Source organism: Trachinotus anak, unplaced genomic scaffold, assembly GCF_046630095.1.
Source record: "Trachinotus anak isolate AG129_WGS33_773 ecotype Australia unplaced genomic scaffold, CSIRO_AGI_Tana_v1 ptg000026l, whole genome shotgun sequence".
NCBI classification, from domain to species: Eukaryota; Metazoa; Chordata; class Actinopteri; order Carangiformes; family Carangidae; genus Trachinotus; species Trachinotus anak.
The window spans coordinates 4607235-4623440 of record NW_027273877.1 but is presented as its reverse complement, the minus strand read 5'-3'; the positions used below and the strand labels follow the sequence as shown (position 1 = coordinate 4623440).

Genomic DNA, 16206 nt, shown 5'->3' with positions numbered 1-16206 from the left:
GATCAGTTTTGCTCTCAAAGCTGTCAACGACAAGAGAAAATGTAAAAATGTAAAAATGTTACGTTGTTGGGTGGAGTTTGGAACGATAGTCTCTCCCTGTGAGTGCAAGCTGCGCCTATTTTTCCTCTTAAATGAACTGTCTCACTGTGTGGAAAGACGGTACAGTTCTTTATCTAAAGCAGTGATGTCATTTCAAGGGTGACGAATTAATCATCTACCTTGATGTTAGTAATAAAGCATCAATTACAGGAACAGGACGAGGAGCTTCATTGGGGAAAAACACCCTGTCTTCCATTTAGCTAAAATGGAAATCAGCCGGTGTGTATGGCCTTGAAAAATTCACACCCAAAATGACAGTGAGAGAGGGAAATAGTCCCAAGTTTGATGTGTTGCCTGCCTACAGTCTCAGCCCAGTTCTACCTCCCAGGAAGACCAGTCAACCAGCATGTGGCCACCAGCTTTGACATGGTCCCATACAAAGCCAAATTGGACTGGCCATCACCATTAGGGTTGTTATTGGCCCTTTATCCACACCAGCATCAAGCCAGGCTGACTGATTATCACACTGGAACAGAGGGCCAGGCCAGAGCTTGTGCATCAGGCTGGTTTTTACCAGAGAGAAAAACCAAGGCTTGTTCACTGGCCTTGTTTCCACCTCAGGGTTAAACAGGGCTCACCGATACTGAAGTTGCCATGTGTTTGTGAGCATAACAGTGAATGTCTTAGGGGCTCTCCTGTGTGTGTGTGTGTGTGAGAGAGAGAGAGAGAGAGAGGGACTTGGCTTAAATTAGTGCAGTGTAAGATGATCAAATGTCGCCAGCGCTCCTGTGGTGTGTGTTTCTGCAGGTGTGTGTGTGTGTGTGTTTATTCTGGCTCTGCAGAAGTGACAGTGTCCGCAGTGACCAAATTACTTACCTTAACATTAACTCTCCTCGACTTGTTAGACTTTAAATAAAATTAAACCCACATTCAAATTCAAACTCTCAAGTGGGTGAAACGTCTGCGTTTGGCTTTGTCTTCTCCTTTAATGTAACCACCAGACTTTCATTTCCTGTCCTTCACCAACCCATAGAACATTTGCGTTTTTCCTACAATGTTATTTGTCAATGAAGCATTACGGCTGCCTTGATATTTTCATTATAGGTTCACTATAGTGAAAATATCAAGGCATCTGTCATGTGTGTTTATTTTTTGTTTTTATCCATATTGGCTAGAACAGTTTTTTTTTTTTTAGATCTTATTTCCCATATGGCAATTGGCTTGTACAGTCTGTTTAATAGATGTATGAACGTATTTCTATTTCTGTTTTGGTAAGGCACCTCTGAAGACACCTAGCAACTGTTGGTGATGAGCTGACTGACACTTATTGTTGGTGACAGGTTGCAAAGACTCATTGCTCGTTGAAGAAGGCATTGCTAAAACATATGTGCATGTTATTCCCTTATGCTGAACACTGAATTAAAGGCACAGTGAACGCAGTATTTACTGTGCACGCTCACGCCCCGACAGGTAGAAGCCAACTGATTTTGCAGATCTTTCAAGCAGATTGGTCCAGAAGTTTAGAAAATAAAAGCTCATTTACTATTAACCTTTATTAAGCAGTCTGTTTATATCATGCAGAAGTCTGAACAGCCCTGCACGATTTTGCCGTTTATGTTTAAGAAATATTTAATGACCCTCGGGTCAGACCAAGAGAGCACAGTGAAGTTCACTGAAAATCAGCCGGGTTCTTTCAGGACCATTCTCTATTTAAAAAAAAAACAAAAAAAAAAAACAGCAGTTCCTGAAAGTTGACGTGTTTTTGTGGCATTTACCATCTAACATTTGAGGAAGAAACAAATGTCATAGAACAATAAAGAGAATAATCATTTGTTCTGGGTAGATAATCTTTAAATGGTAAAAACTATTGGACCTGAATGAACCAGGGTCTGGAAACCATGTTTTTGCTGTTTATTTCCCTCTTTACTCACTGTGATGTTTCAACACTTAATCATAGATTTAAAAACGTCAAATACATACTGTCAGTGAAATGTAAAGGCTGGATTTGGATGTATCCCTCCTAATTTTGGCAAATAAGACAAACAAGTGGCCAGGCCAATGTCAGTGTCTCTTTTATGTTTTTTTTATTTTTTATACAGCTTCTTTAGTTGATAATCTCCACGTGTCGTCAGGTCTTTAGGCTCCACTGGCTGTGCAGCATCTGTCCTGGGAGAGACAGAAAGGCAGGCAGGCTGGAAATTGAGTTTGAAAACCACATATTTCAGCACCTGGCCAAGCAACTTTGAGGCTCTCATTTTTAGTGATGAATGGCCCTTTCACCTATTACCACACACACACACACACACTCAGGTTTACTGTATATTGTGATATGGCACCACAAAAATTGCATTGCACCTGTGAACGCAGAGAAATGCAGGAAGCAGAAAGGAAGTGCCAGTTTCTCTGAGCATAAGTTGGATGATGATTTGCATTAACCGCATATATTGAAAAATTAATTGAAGGAAGTGATTTGAATTCTGAACGCTGTCGACCTTGTGTTAGTTGCCGACCCAGCGGCGCAGAGGAACCTTGCAGATGCGTTTTGGCTTGTGAACCTCAGACCCCTTCATATGCTGCTTGTTCTTGAGTTTAATAAATGACTCTTTTGTTGAGGTGTACGGCAACAGCCTCATCAAGAAGTTTCTCTTTCTCACTGTTAAAATCACATTGTAGCTGTCAGACTCCCCAGAGACCAGCATGTCGGCAGCCCTGTGGTCTGTCTGATGTGAAGCTGAAGATGAATTAAAAACGTAGGCCGCTCCTGGCAGAGATAGTAAACTGAAACAGGAACATACAGTAGGTTTTATGTGGCGCTTATTTCACTGTGACTTGTTACTTACTAAGGCAGAAAAAGCTCACACTCAGCAGACTCACGCACATAACACCAGGCCAGCTGCCAAAAGCTCAAGTATTGATGGACCATACGAGCTCAGGGCTTCTTTATGAAGCACTTTTTTTCTTGCTGATCCAGGTATAGATTTTCGCTCAATGGATGTAAACCCTTTATACCAAACAAGCCTAATTAAAATACTGCCCAAAAAAAAAAATTGACAGAATTACTATTTAAATTGGGTCATTTTTAATCCAAGGATGAGAAAACCAGAATGAGAATCTGACCGAGCGTTTGCTGCCAACTTTCTGGGCTAGTTTCTGCTACTTGGTATAAAGACGCAGTTCAGCTCAGCCTCCCTGTGTCAGACCTGTCACAGCCTTTAATGGAAGGTGGTTTGTTTGTTTCCCATCAGATACCTGAACTCCACAAGCTGGCAGGTCGTAGGCAGCTGCTCCTCCGGCAGCAGCAGCAGCCTGTCAGGTGAAAAAAATTCACATGATTGAAACTTTATTCAAACTGGTAACATGACACTTGAATTTCGCATTGAATCCCTATAACATAGTCAGACACACAAAGGACTGTTAGGGGGGGAAAAAACCCAAAAAAACCCAGGTGCCTACATTACCCACAATGCAACTCCATCTGCAACACTTCTGTAGTGTCTAATCTCAGCAGCAGAGATGAGGAGCAGGCTGCAGAGGTTTGGGAAACTCACTTCTCCCAAACTCCACACCCACCGAGCTGACTCGGGTGACATCACTCGAGGCAAATGATCAGATTGTAAGCACACTCTGATTTGTCGAATTTTACATAAACACGAAGACAAAGACAATTATCATATATGTCCGTAAACCTAAATGTAAAAAAAAGCAGCATATTGATTTGCTCTAATGTAGATCTTCTATTATTCATCTTAAAATATCTTTCATGAGGAAAAAGCCAAAAAGGACTGACTACTGAATTAAAAAAATTGCAGTTATTAGATACTGTTGAATTGTTATTGTCAGTAGTATAAAAATCCTTATTGCAGGGATTTTAAAAGAGCGAACATGAGAGTGGAATTGGATTGGTGGGGACACTCGGAGCTGAGGCGTCAGAATCAGTTACTGAAACCGACACAATCTGTGGCCAGAGCTGGCAAAATAAACCCCATGTTATAAAACACTGCAGTTATGATTTAAATCAGAACCCCGAGCTTGTATTCGGTGCCAGCTTTTAGCGCTTGACAGTTTTCAGTACTCGGTTCTGCATTTCAGTTCCAAAAAAAGTACTGAAGGTCGACACCTGGCTCTACTTTGAGTTTGTGCTTTTCTCTCCAGTCGACACTGTACTGGAAAACCTGCCAAGAAGCAGACTGTGTAGTTTGTTAATTAATATTCTCATCACATACAAACCCTGCAGCTCGTAGCAGCATCTCCACTTTACCTTTTAGCTGAGCGCAGACGTCAGGGTCAGCGCTGGAGTGCGAGGGCCTGCGGCCAGAACCAGGAAGTGTCGGTGAACCGCGCGACTCGGCTGATCCCCGTCAGACTGTGCCGTGTTGCTACATGCTCCCTCTCTCAGCTGGAATGTCGGGAGAGTTTAACACTCACTTTGTGGTAAACTCTCACTCGCTCTCTGCTGTTGGCGAATCTTTGAAATCTGCTGGAGTGCTGCCATAACCAGCTGTTGGTGCTCATGCCAGACAAACTGATGCGGGCATGACTGTATATATGTGTGTGTGTGTGTGTGTGTGTGCAGAAATACATGAACTGTATACAGTGAATGCAATCCAGGTTTCAGCTCTGTCAGCGTCATTATCGATACCGTTCAACTTCTCTCAAGTTACAACAAGCCCCCGTGTGTGTGTGTGTATTGATGCAGGGACATTGTGTTCGAACACCTGACTGAAATAGTCCATGTGAGTGTGCGTCAGATTTGTCGTCATCATCCTTCAACCTCCAGTTTGAAAATCACGGCCGGTGGAGCGCGTAGCGTAGCGCTGTGATACATCACTGCTGTAACACTGACAGGTCTCTGATACAACACAGTCTGTCTGTTAGTCATCAGGAGCTTGTAGCTTTTTCCTAATAGAACAAGCACATAATATTTTCTTTGGACGACATATCTGAATAAAAGCCTATTCATTCTGTAAATTCGTCACGCAGCATTTGTTTGCCTTCAAAATAAAGATCAGAGAGGTTTTACGTCCTGAGTCGGTCATTGTGAATCAGACTTATTTGTGAAAGGCTCTTATTTTTTTTATATCTTTTTTCTGTCCCTTAAGGTGGGTGCTCGGCCCGAGTGGTGACGGTGTCTCCTGGTCCGTTAATCCGGGTGGAGGGTCAGCCGGTCTCCATCAGATGTGATGTCAAGGATTATTCGGGACCTCGCGAGCAGGTAATTTACAGATCACAGGTTTAAAGGAAGGCGCTGACGAACTCCCATGAAAACCATCGACGTGTTAGTCTGTCTCTCAATATGGTGCATTTCATTGGGGAACTATTTTCATCCGCGGATTAATACACATCTGGAGGTCTGGTGGTGTACGTGAGACTGGCGCAGAATAAACCACAGTGGAGTTCACGTCAGTACGAGATTCTTCCTTTCCTGCGTCGTGATGCCATTTTTAAAAAGTCCCAGAAGTCCCTGCAATTAGAGAGCTGTTTAATTGTCGGGTGAAAATGAGTGTGGCGTGTTTTAGTATTCTGTTTTAAAGAACAAGCAGAGAGCTACAAGTGGTATCATGAAATAGTTACACCTCCAACCTGTTGTATTAAAAATACATCAAACGAAACGAGCCGACTTGGCGTCTCCTGAAGGATGGCGAGCGTCGACAGTTTAACCTGGAGGTGTTGAAATAAAATGGTATTAAAAATGAAATATACACAGAGAAGTAACTGGGATTTCTAAGATCGTTTGTTATGGATCGTTATTATCCCTCTCTCCGTCCTGCAGGACTTCGAGTGGATGATGTCCAGGGAGGCGAGCGCGGCGAGGACAAAGATAATCTCCACCTTCGACGCCAGCTACTCCCACCCGTCGATCAGCAAGCGCGTTGCGTCTGGCGACATCTCGGTGGTGCGGCTCAAAGACAACGAGGTGGAGCTGAAGATAGCGGAGGTGAAGTCGCAGGACGCCGGCCTCTACTGGTGTCAGACGCCGAGCACCGACTCGGTCATCAGCGGCAACTATGAGGCGCAGGTCCAACTTATTGGTAAGAGATAGGTGTGTGTGTGTGTGTGTGTGTTTATGTGTGTGTGTTTGACGGGTTTTGTCCTTTTATTAATAATTAAACTGTGTGTGTGTGTGTGTGTGTGTGTGTGAAGCTGTGTTGGTTCATTTAACAGCCATCCCCATGACTCACTAATGCTCCACAGACCATGTACATATCTTCCTGCACACACACACACACACACACTCCTGGTGCTTTTAGACAATTGCTGGCGCCTAATGTGGCTTTCACATAGACACACGACACACCACGCGCATGTCAACACACTCCCACACTCACACACTCATGGTGGGGAGCAGATGTCAGGTGGGAGAACTTGGCTTGTGTCAAATGAGGGCCACGGAGACCCAGATTTGTGTAGTCAAACACAAAGGCTGGGGGAAGAATATAAATGCAGTCATATGTTTTGTAATTGAAGCAGTGCAGAGGGAGAAATGGAGAATTACATGATTCCTAATGTCAAACAGCCCATAATGAGAAGAGACATTATAAACTAAACAGTTTCTCATCCTCACTGAGAGGCAGAGGGAGAAGTGCAGGTCCTTAAGCACCTTTAAAAACTCTGTTTCTGTTAGCATCTTTAGCATTTAGCTCACAAAAAAAACATAGATGCAGAATAAATCCATAATATAGATTTGTCAGTTATTATAAGTAAATACTGGTGTTTAGCATCAGATTTAGCATTTCACTGCTCAGACATTATGCTCAGCACCATAATGGGAGCAGCACAGCAGGGAGGGACTATAACAAAGTCATCTGCATACAAAACATAATAAACCAAAAGCTCAACCTGTTTTACAAGAATGGATGAACTTGTCCGGACAAGTCATCCATTTACAGGTGAAACAAGAAGGCAGATAACACCAGCCTGCATAACCCCACCGCTGCTGTGAAAAGAGTCAGCTCCAGCACCGTCTCCTAAAAATAACGTTTTTATTTAGTAGCATCCTGCAGGCTACAAAAGCACTTTGGCGAATGTTGGGGATTTTATGGTTCAGGCTTTGGATTTGGTTTTAGGGCTGCAACTAACAATTATTTTCATTATCAATGAATCTGCCAATTATTTTCTCAATTATTCAACCTTGTTTTTTTTTAGGAAAAAAGGACATTTGAGAAGCAGATGTTTGGTATTTTTGCGCAAAATATGATTAAAACGATTCATCAGTTGCCTAAATAATTGCAGATTTTTTTTTTCCATCGACTAATTGTTGCAGCTTTAGTTTGGTTTGATATTATAAAAGAGAAATGCTTTAAGGCACTGTTAGCTTTTTAATATTTAACCTGACCACTACCTTTCCTTGCTGTTAACAAAGTGCTGGGAGCTGCCCAGACATAACCATAAAACCATGAATCATGCTTTAGTCACCACAAGTGGATACAGGAGGAGAGTTTTTTTAATACGAAATGTAACCCAGATGGCATTTCTTTTGCAAATTAATAGTTTCCAGGAGTGGTTCTCAACCTTTTTCACATCAAGCACCACGGACCCCAAGACGTTTTATTACAGAAGGAGTTTGATACCCATGAATAAAATAGTTAGACATTCTTTCATTATTTCACTTATGGATGGGATTAGTGAAAATTAATTATTCCCCCTTTTTCCGGAGACTCCCAGTGGTCCCAGGGGTTCTGCAGATCATCCCTCATGGCGTTTTTAACACCGGTTTGGTTTTTGAGTTTGAACCCAGCATCCAGGTTAATTACACTGAGGCCAGCTCATTTTAAATCCTACCGCTGTTTATTGTCGCTGTCAATAGAGAAGAGAGATAAGGTCTTTGTACCAACAGGGAAAGTAAATGGTCTACAGCAGACGTCCTGTAAGGCTATAACACTCAGGCTTCACCAGGAAACAATATTTTACTGTACAGTCATTATAGTTTTAAATTAGTCTGAAATAACAGCTGTGAATAAGTTCATAAAAGCTTGTTGTATTTGTATTTCACTCACGTATGATAAACAAAACGTTCTGTATCTGTCTCCACCTTTAATGAAATCCTACAGTTTCGTTATAATAATTGGGTCATACTCAATATTTGAACATATTCCCACTCCTCCATATCTTTGATCTGGGTCTGATTATTCACCAAAGGGTCAGTTCACCCCCCCCCCCCCCCCCCCCCCAAAAAAAGAACACATTTTCCCACTCACCTCTCCCTGCTGTTTTATTCTCAGACCTCTTTGCCACTCGGATGTACAGTAGAAATGTGTTGAGTTTTAATTTGGACTGTTCTCTAACAAAGAAACAGAGGCAGAGAAAGGAACCCATACTCAGCATTTTCTTTTGAATTTAACTGGGTTTCTCTCCCTCATTATTACGCAGTTAGTAATTAAACACATATTTTGGCGACTGCAGTGCTTTAAGCCCGCTGTCAACCCAATCCCGAACGCACGGGGTGATGCGTTAGAGGGGTTTCAGGGAACATTTTATGCTGCTAAAGCTCAAATTTGAGAGATGAAGTCGCGAGGAGGGATTGTGTGACAGCAGGTTAGCTGGCTCCATAATGCACCATCATGTTCGGCTGCTCTCTGCTTCCCGGCGCGGCTCCCCAGACACCTTGTTAAATTTAGACCTGAATTAACTAGGCAGCGCTGTTTATGTGTGAAAGAGATGGTGCCGTGTGTATGTAGAGCATACGTACCAGCGAGCGGTGCGTTTTGTCGTGTGTGTGTGTGTGAGAGTGTGTTTGTGTGTTTGTGTGTTTGTGTGTGAAGCAGTCAGTCCTTTAACCGAGACGATGAGTGAGATTTGCAGCTGGAGGGTCTGCACCAGTCGAGACTTGTACACCTCGTTCATCAGCACACACACACACACACACACACACACACACACAGCTTCCATCGCCCCACTAAGGCTGTTTGGTTATGTAAGAAACAAGTGAAGTAGAGGTCGCTGAGGGTTTGAAAACTCCTTTCAGGCTAATTTTAATTGATAGAGCAAAACGCAGATTATTCGTCCTGCCTTTGTTATCTGCCATACACACTCTCATCACTGCAGCAGCTCTGTAGACTCTGACTTCCACTGCATCGGTGCCCAGTAATGTCCTGTTTATACCCACACTTTGTATATTTACACATCAGGGATTCCAGTGAAAGTAGTTTTAAGTCTTTTAAAGTCAGTCAAATCTGAGTCCCCAGACGTCTCACACACACACGAGACTTACAGCAGTGTGTCTAATATCGATGATAAACCTGTTTTAAGTCTGCTTAGAAATCGTAGAGCAAAAAAACCACACAGCTCATAGCTTCATGTTTTCCCTCACAGTCATGACTTCAGTAATCCACTGTTAATGTGAAAAGGCGACAAGAGTTCACAGCTAACTCACAGACTCTAACTCAGAATATCCTGTATTGATCCTGGGGGGGTGGGGGCTCTTTCTTTTATATTCTTTAGTTCTCAGTTGATTCTACCTGAAGCTAAGCTTGACCTTGTCCAAAGTGTGTTAACTTTAACTTATAATTAGCACAGCAGCAGCAGCGTTTGCTCGCTGTAGCCGGTAGCTTATGGTGCACCTCAAAAACTGAACTTTTTGTCTTAACGTGTCCCTCCCTCTGAGCCACCCCCCTCAGTCAGAGCTTCGGAGGCGTTCCTCAGTTTCGAGCCCTTTGACCCCTGCAGTGAGGTTGTGGTGGTTTCTGTAGGGAGAGGTGGACTGGAGCTGCTGGTTTAGGTCAATAAATAAAGTGGAGAACAAGCGTAAAGTTGGGATTAATCATGTGTTATTTCCTGAAACCTCTCAGTTCACACTCAGTCCTGCTGTAAGATCCAATCAGTCAAGGTCTATTACAAAAAAAAATCAAATGTGGTGGTTTGACCTTCAATGTTTCAACAACATTAGTCATTTCTCCCTCAATACTTTATTTAAACTGACAAACATAAAGACGCTGTCATCCAGTGTCTTAATTCCCACCTAGAGTTAAGATGAACAGTTTTTTTTTTTTTTCTTTCTGAATGTGGCACAAATATAATTCCCACAATGCACAGCTCCTCATTCCCAGCCATCTGTCTATTCTTGGATTCCTTTGTAACACGACTACAATTAGATCCAAAACTGATTGTTCACCATTTATGTAAAGTATTTTTGGGATGAAACTTGGAGAGCTTGGAGCTATTATAACTTTGAAATGTTACATTTGTAATTAAATACAATACCTGATGTCAGTGTAGAATATGAGAACAAATCCGACTCTTACTCATAATTTCCTCTTCTTTAGTGGTGTTTTGTGTTTTCCTATGAAAAGGATCAAAACAAGTGGGTGATAATGATAAAACTGAGCCTGTAATTTGTGTTGAGCACTCACTACTGAGCCTGCCACTTAGTTTCATTATTAACCCCCCATGTCTTCACTGCAGACGTGCCATTCATCAAAACTTCTAATGTCTTTTGCTTTACTCTCCCTGTTGTGAGAAGCAGAGGTAAAACTTATTTTTATTGCTGTTGTTGTTGTTGTGGTTGTGTTTGAATCTCCAGCAGTGATAAGGTCCCCAATTTATTTTATTTAATTATTTTTTTTAAATTCCCTCTCACAGAGTGAGACTGCCGAGCTCCTCTGCTTTATGAGTCATAACAAGAGAGGAAACGGAGCAACATTAAAAGCTGCTCTGTTAAGACCTCAAACTCTTGAACGTTACATTTAGCAACCAAAACCAGGAAGTTTGTCAGTGTCGGAGCGAGACCGTGTCTGACTGGAGGTAAATGTGTCAGTGTGTCACCTGAGCAGGTGAGTCATGAACCTTTCTGAACACTCCTCTGGGTGTGTTTCGCACAAACACACGCACACACATCACAAATGTACAGTGTTCGTTCAGCCAGTCACCTTGACAAAGGAGACCTTTGACCTTAAATTGAGTCCAAGGGCTTCATCATAAAACGTGTTTAGTGAACTTGAATGCAACATCATGAGGTAGAAATATGAGACGTCGTCGTTATTTATGATTATGTCACTTTAATGGTTGAATTTTGACTCTTAAATTTTTAGTTTGGGTGAGATTGTGTCATTTTTAACTTCTTTTGATGTTCTATTTCCATTTCCTATATATATACAAAGTTTCCCCCTGCTCAACATCAAAGTGCTGTGGGGGGTGGAGGAGGCACAGGAAAAGGCATTGCTCACCTTGATTATGTTGTTATGTCATTGCTTTTGTTTTCCGCTGATTTTTCACCCACAAAATAAGCCTTTTTTGGGGGGTTTTTTAAGTGGAAATTGGTTTAAAGTGATCACTGCAGTAAACAAGCTCCTCTTGCACACAGCTCCGAATGTGCCTCCAGAAATAGATAGTGAAGAAAAATGGGGAGAAAATGCAAATATACTGCTGATTATTGACCAGACTGTGTTCAAGTACTGAACAGTTTAGCTCCAGTGTTTGGGTGAAAATCAAAAAATAACACCAATAAACTCCCAGTTTATTTCTTTTTTTAACAAATGAACAAGATGTCGGATGTGCACTAAACTCCAGGAGGTATCCAAACTCGTGTGTAGCCTCCATTAAAACCTAACTCACTTGTGCTGAACTTCTCATCACGACTGTCACTTCACGTGTTCTGCAGTCGCTTCCTTGTAAAACGCTTAAATTCTGATCACTGGAAGGTTTTTACTGTGAAGCAGCTGCAGGAAGAGTTAACGCAACATCTGCACGATAAGCAACTTTAGGGGCGTTTTTCAGTGAAGTACACAGACACACAAAAGCAAATGGAAATAGTCTTCATGTTGGCAGAATTCACAGCATTTAGACATTAATTTGTCTCTTAAATATTTACTTTTAAAAGCAAGTATGATGATTATAATCTGTAAACGCTGACCATGACTTATGCTCAGTTTGTCGTCTATCTCCATCTTAACTGAGTGGATCTGTGTTGTTTTGTTTTTTTTTCTTTCTTTCCGACAGTCATTCCCAACACCCTCAGCGTCTCCCCGCAGACCCCTCCCCCAGAAGTCCCAGAGGGAAGTGAGATCACGCTTTCCTGCAACGTCACCCGGGCCCTCACCCACCCCACCTACCTGTCCGTCAGCTGGTCGCTGAAGACCGGAGCCACCTCAGAGGAAATTCTGACATTTGGCCCTCAGGGAGAAGTGGTCACGGGGGCGAAGTTTGCCCGGCGCTACGCTGACGGAGGCATCCGATTGGTCCCCGGGAGGAATGGACTGTTTGAACTGGTGATATCCAGAGTGACGACGTCTGATGGCGGGACTTATGAGTGCAATGGAACGGAATGGACGCATGAAAATGGAGGGAAATGGATAAAAATCGTAGAGAACACAAAGGAGATGGGAACTGTTAAAGTTATTCCTACAGGTAAGAGGAAGGAAAACAGTCCTGCACTGTTTTTTTTTTTTCAGACATTCATCCTCCCCTCAGATGGACACTGTTTACTCTCCTGACGACTGTAGAAAAGTCTGTGTTTATTGTAGGCAGCTTCCAGTGGTTGTACCAAGGATGATTAAGCTAACGTAAGGGTGGAGGGAGACTCAAATATCGCTCATGTGATTAGAAAACAGCCCTTTTCAATTGAACTGATTGAGCCCAGTGGCTGCTGCTACAGATGAACATTAAAGTTCTTGTCTCCAGTAAAGATGGTAGCAGGTGGTAAACATAAAAAACAATGCTCCAGTAGTAGCACTAGCAAACCAGCCAGTGTTACATTATTTTTATCTGACCAATTAAATCCTGTGACCTGTGTAATATTGTAATAAGTCCTTGTTCCCCTCACATCCTCAGCAGTAATTACAGCTGCAGCTCTAACAGCACTAAGAGCTGAGTTTGTGGATCATTTTCCTGCAGGGAGCAATAGATGATCTTCAAATCTCACGCTTGCTTCTTGGTAGAAGAGGTTATTACAACAGATTTGTTTGCAGTTTTCTGCGCTTTTGTGTTGGATATTGGGAGAAAATGAAGGATGAGAAGAGATGGAGGGACGTGGGAGATTTCTCTCTTCTTTATTGTAAAGGCGTCCTCTCCTCTGTGAGACTGTCTTTCTTCTGTGTCCCAGGAGGCTCGTGACCCTCACTGTCTTTCTGTCTTATTCTGTCCGTAGAGAGGCCCCTACACACACACAGACACACACACACACACACACACACACACACACTCATTCATTGCGGTTGCTGTGGTCACCATATCTTATATCTTTCTGGGTTTCCATATCCTCTTAAGTGTTGGAAAACACCAAGTGTTTTGTAATGAAACCAGAGATGAGCAGCGCGCGCACACACACACACACACACACACACACACACACACACACACACACACACACACACACACACAGAGGTCTCAGTCTCAGGTCCATTGTGACGCAGTCAGTTCATATTGACTTACTGACTTGAGTAAAGAGGATGAGAAAAGTCAAACAGAGTGGGCTTTGTCTCTTTTGTCCTCGTCCAGACACCATACAGAGACTCTTCCCCACATACTGCAGTGCAGGTTGTTACTGGAGACCGTATCCAGACCCCTGATCCAACTGTTGGTTTGAAGATAAACAGAAAAGACTGACAACAGTTTTTAATCTGCTGGACCTCTTTTCTCTGAAGCTCGGACATTTATAGACGACTATTCACACTGTAAACTTTATCTTGTCCAGTTTAACGTAACATCGGCTCTGATGGTTTCACATTTACCTTTAAATTCAAATATATACAGATAATATTGTTGCTGATTTAAAGCAATTTGAATTGTGTGGTTTGTTTTATTAAATCACATGTACATACTGTATATACACATACTGGTGCATACCATATACATACTACTAGTAATGGACCATGTTTCCCTCTTTCCCCTGAGCTCAGTGGACTTCTACCATTCACAAGTCATTCACTGTACAATCTGCTTCACATTTATTATCACAGAGTCTGACACAGATTGTGACACAGTGACATGTGGTGACGAGGCCTGTAAAAGGAGCACAAACACGCTGTGGTTCAAAGAGTTAATCAAAAATTCAAACTGAGTTGTGAACTGCTTTTTTATCCTGATAACAGATTAAATGATAGGAAGTAGTTCTTCATTTTCAAGTAGCTGGACTGAAGCCATTCATGGAGTCTTAGAATAACATGATAAATGCATCATTTAAATCCATGTCAGTCAGATATCAACCAAACAAATATTTCAGCTCAAGAGGGATCTTTTATTTTCTTCAGTGTTTGTTAAACCTTTATCTTGATGTGTATTGTCTGTGTAAGGATGAGGGAACTGACGCCATCCCTGTCTCTGTCCTCTCAAGGTCAGTCTCTCAGTGTGAAGGCTTCATCCTCCTCCTCTCCCTCCTCCACGTCCCAGCTCCTCTCCCCCGGCGACACGCTCACCCTCCTCTGCTCCGTCACCGCCGACAACCTGCAGGCCCTCGCCCTGGAAGTGACCTGGCTGGCCGGCGACCGCGATATCGTCACCATGGAGCGCAGCGGGGTGGTGATCTCAAACAGCTCCTCGAGCGGCGCGCGGGGAAAGCGGGGGGAGGCGAGCCTGGAGCGCACGGGGCCCGGGGAGTACAGGCTGGGGGTGAGGGGGGTGAGCGGGGAGGACGGAGGGGAGTACACCTGCCGGGTCCGAGCCTTCGTCGACAAAGGAGGGAGGAGCGCCGGAGGAGGAGGGAGGTGGCACATGGCGGCTGAGAAGAAGTCCACCCCTGTGACCGTCAACGTGTCGCAGATCAGTAAGTAAAACAGCAGCATGTTCTCTACATTACTGTGATCATCAGTTTGATATCAGTTAATCAGAGGATGAAATACACTTTGTTTTTCAACAACTCTGACTTGAAATATCATCCTTTAATGAGAAAATGCCTCCAAATCAGGACTTAGTCGTAACTCTGACGTCAAAATAAATCTTAAAAATGAAAAGGATCCTAAGCGTATGATTAGAAACTGTTCATTTCGAAAGAGTGGAAATGTGGAAACTGCAAAACCAGTGGTGTAACTTTAGCGCCCAGTCACGCAGCATTCAGCCGACCAGTGGTGTAACTTTACACCTCAGCCAATCAGCGATTTGAGTGATTAAGTTTGCGTTTATAGGTTTTATCCCCCGCTGTTGTAGTCCAACCGAACGGTGGAGCAGAGCGTGCTGCGTTGTTCCTGTGTGCTTTCTTGAGTTGTGGATGTGTAACAGTGCTGCGGTGAATCAGACAAATCTGTAGTCTCAAGGGGAAATTCTTTAATCCTCTAGTCAGCCTGTCGACTCCTGCTGCGAAGACGATTGATTAGTCATGCCTGTCTTGCACTGTGCTACCTCTGGGTATGCTGCTGGTGTGTGTCTATGTACTGTATGTGTGAGATGCTCTGATCCCACCTCTAAAGAGCAGTGGTGTCAAGCACAGTCGACACAGCAATCAATTACTGGCGTGGTGGGTGGTCTCTCCGTCTGTCTGTCTCTCCTCTATTTCCAGCCCTTATTCACTCTGTGTTCAAGTCGTACATCATAATGTGTTTGTTCCTGATGCAGCTGAATGTAGTCGGCTCGGAAGATGATGTGTTGGATATGGAATTAGAAAAGGAAGTAGTGTCTTTGTTTATTTGTTCAAAAAACAGAAGGATGCTTGTTCACACTTTGACTTCTCCTCCTTAAAGGATAAATCTGGTGATAATCAATAATTTTCTGCTAAGAAATGATCCTGCTGAGTACTGTCTGATGCATCTTACTCCCCTGTGCCATAGAGGAGGGACAAAAGTGTATTAATCCACCGCTGAAAATAGTCCTCAGCAAATTTGAGGTTTACACCCATTTGAGTAACGTTTGCTAAAAACTACAATGCCCAGCTGTTTAAGGACGTTACTGAACAACCGTATATTTGTGATCAACTTTTAAAGATTTACGTTTTCACTAAGAGAAGCCAGTTCTGTTTTGAACATTTTTACATTAACGTCTTGTACAACAGATCATGTAGCAGCCACACGTCCAAACATGCCAAACATTTTTAAGATCGTCAACCAAATGTAGCCTAGCTTAGCTTAAAAGATCCGGATCTGTCCAACGGTAACACAGTCCTGACACACAAGCTATATCTTGTTTGTTTAATCTGTACGGTACAAAAAACTGATACGTGGTGGTTTTTCTGAGTAGTTGGGTGATGGAACTATTTCTTGGCAGTGCCCGTGACTTCCTGTAAACATCCCCTGGTTACCTGGCAACCTG

General features: G+C 42.9%; 1 protein-coding gene across 1 annotated transcript in view; it reads left to right on the top strand.

Moving 5' to 3' along the window:
• The window catches only part of ptgfrnb (prostaglandin F2 receptor inhibitor b), a 55273-nt gene that overhangs the window by 779 nt on the left and 38288 nt on the right, over positions 1–16206 (top strand). Inside the window, exons 2-5 of the mRNA XM_071464701.1 lie at positions 5139–5251; positions 5810–6068; positions 11971–12378; positions 14303–14731. Coding sequence (XP_071320802.1) covers positions 5139–5251; positions 5810–6068; positions 11971–12378; positions 14303–14731 — 1209 coding nt within the window. The remainder of the gene's footprint in view (positions 1–5138; positions 5252–5809; positions 6069–11970; positions 12379–14302; positions 14732–16206) is intronic.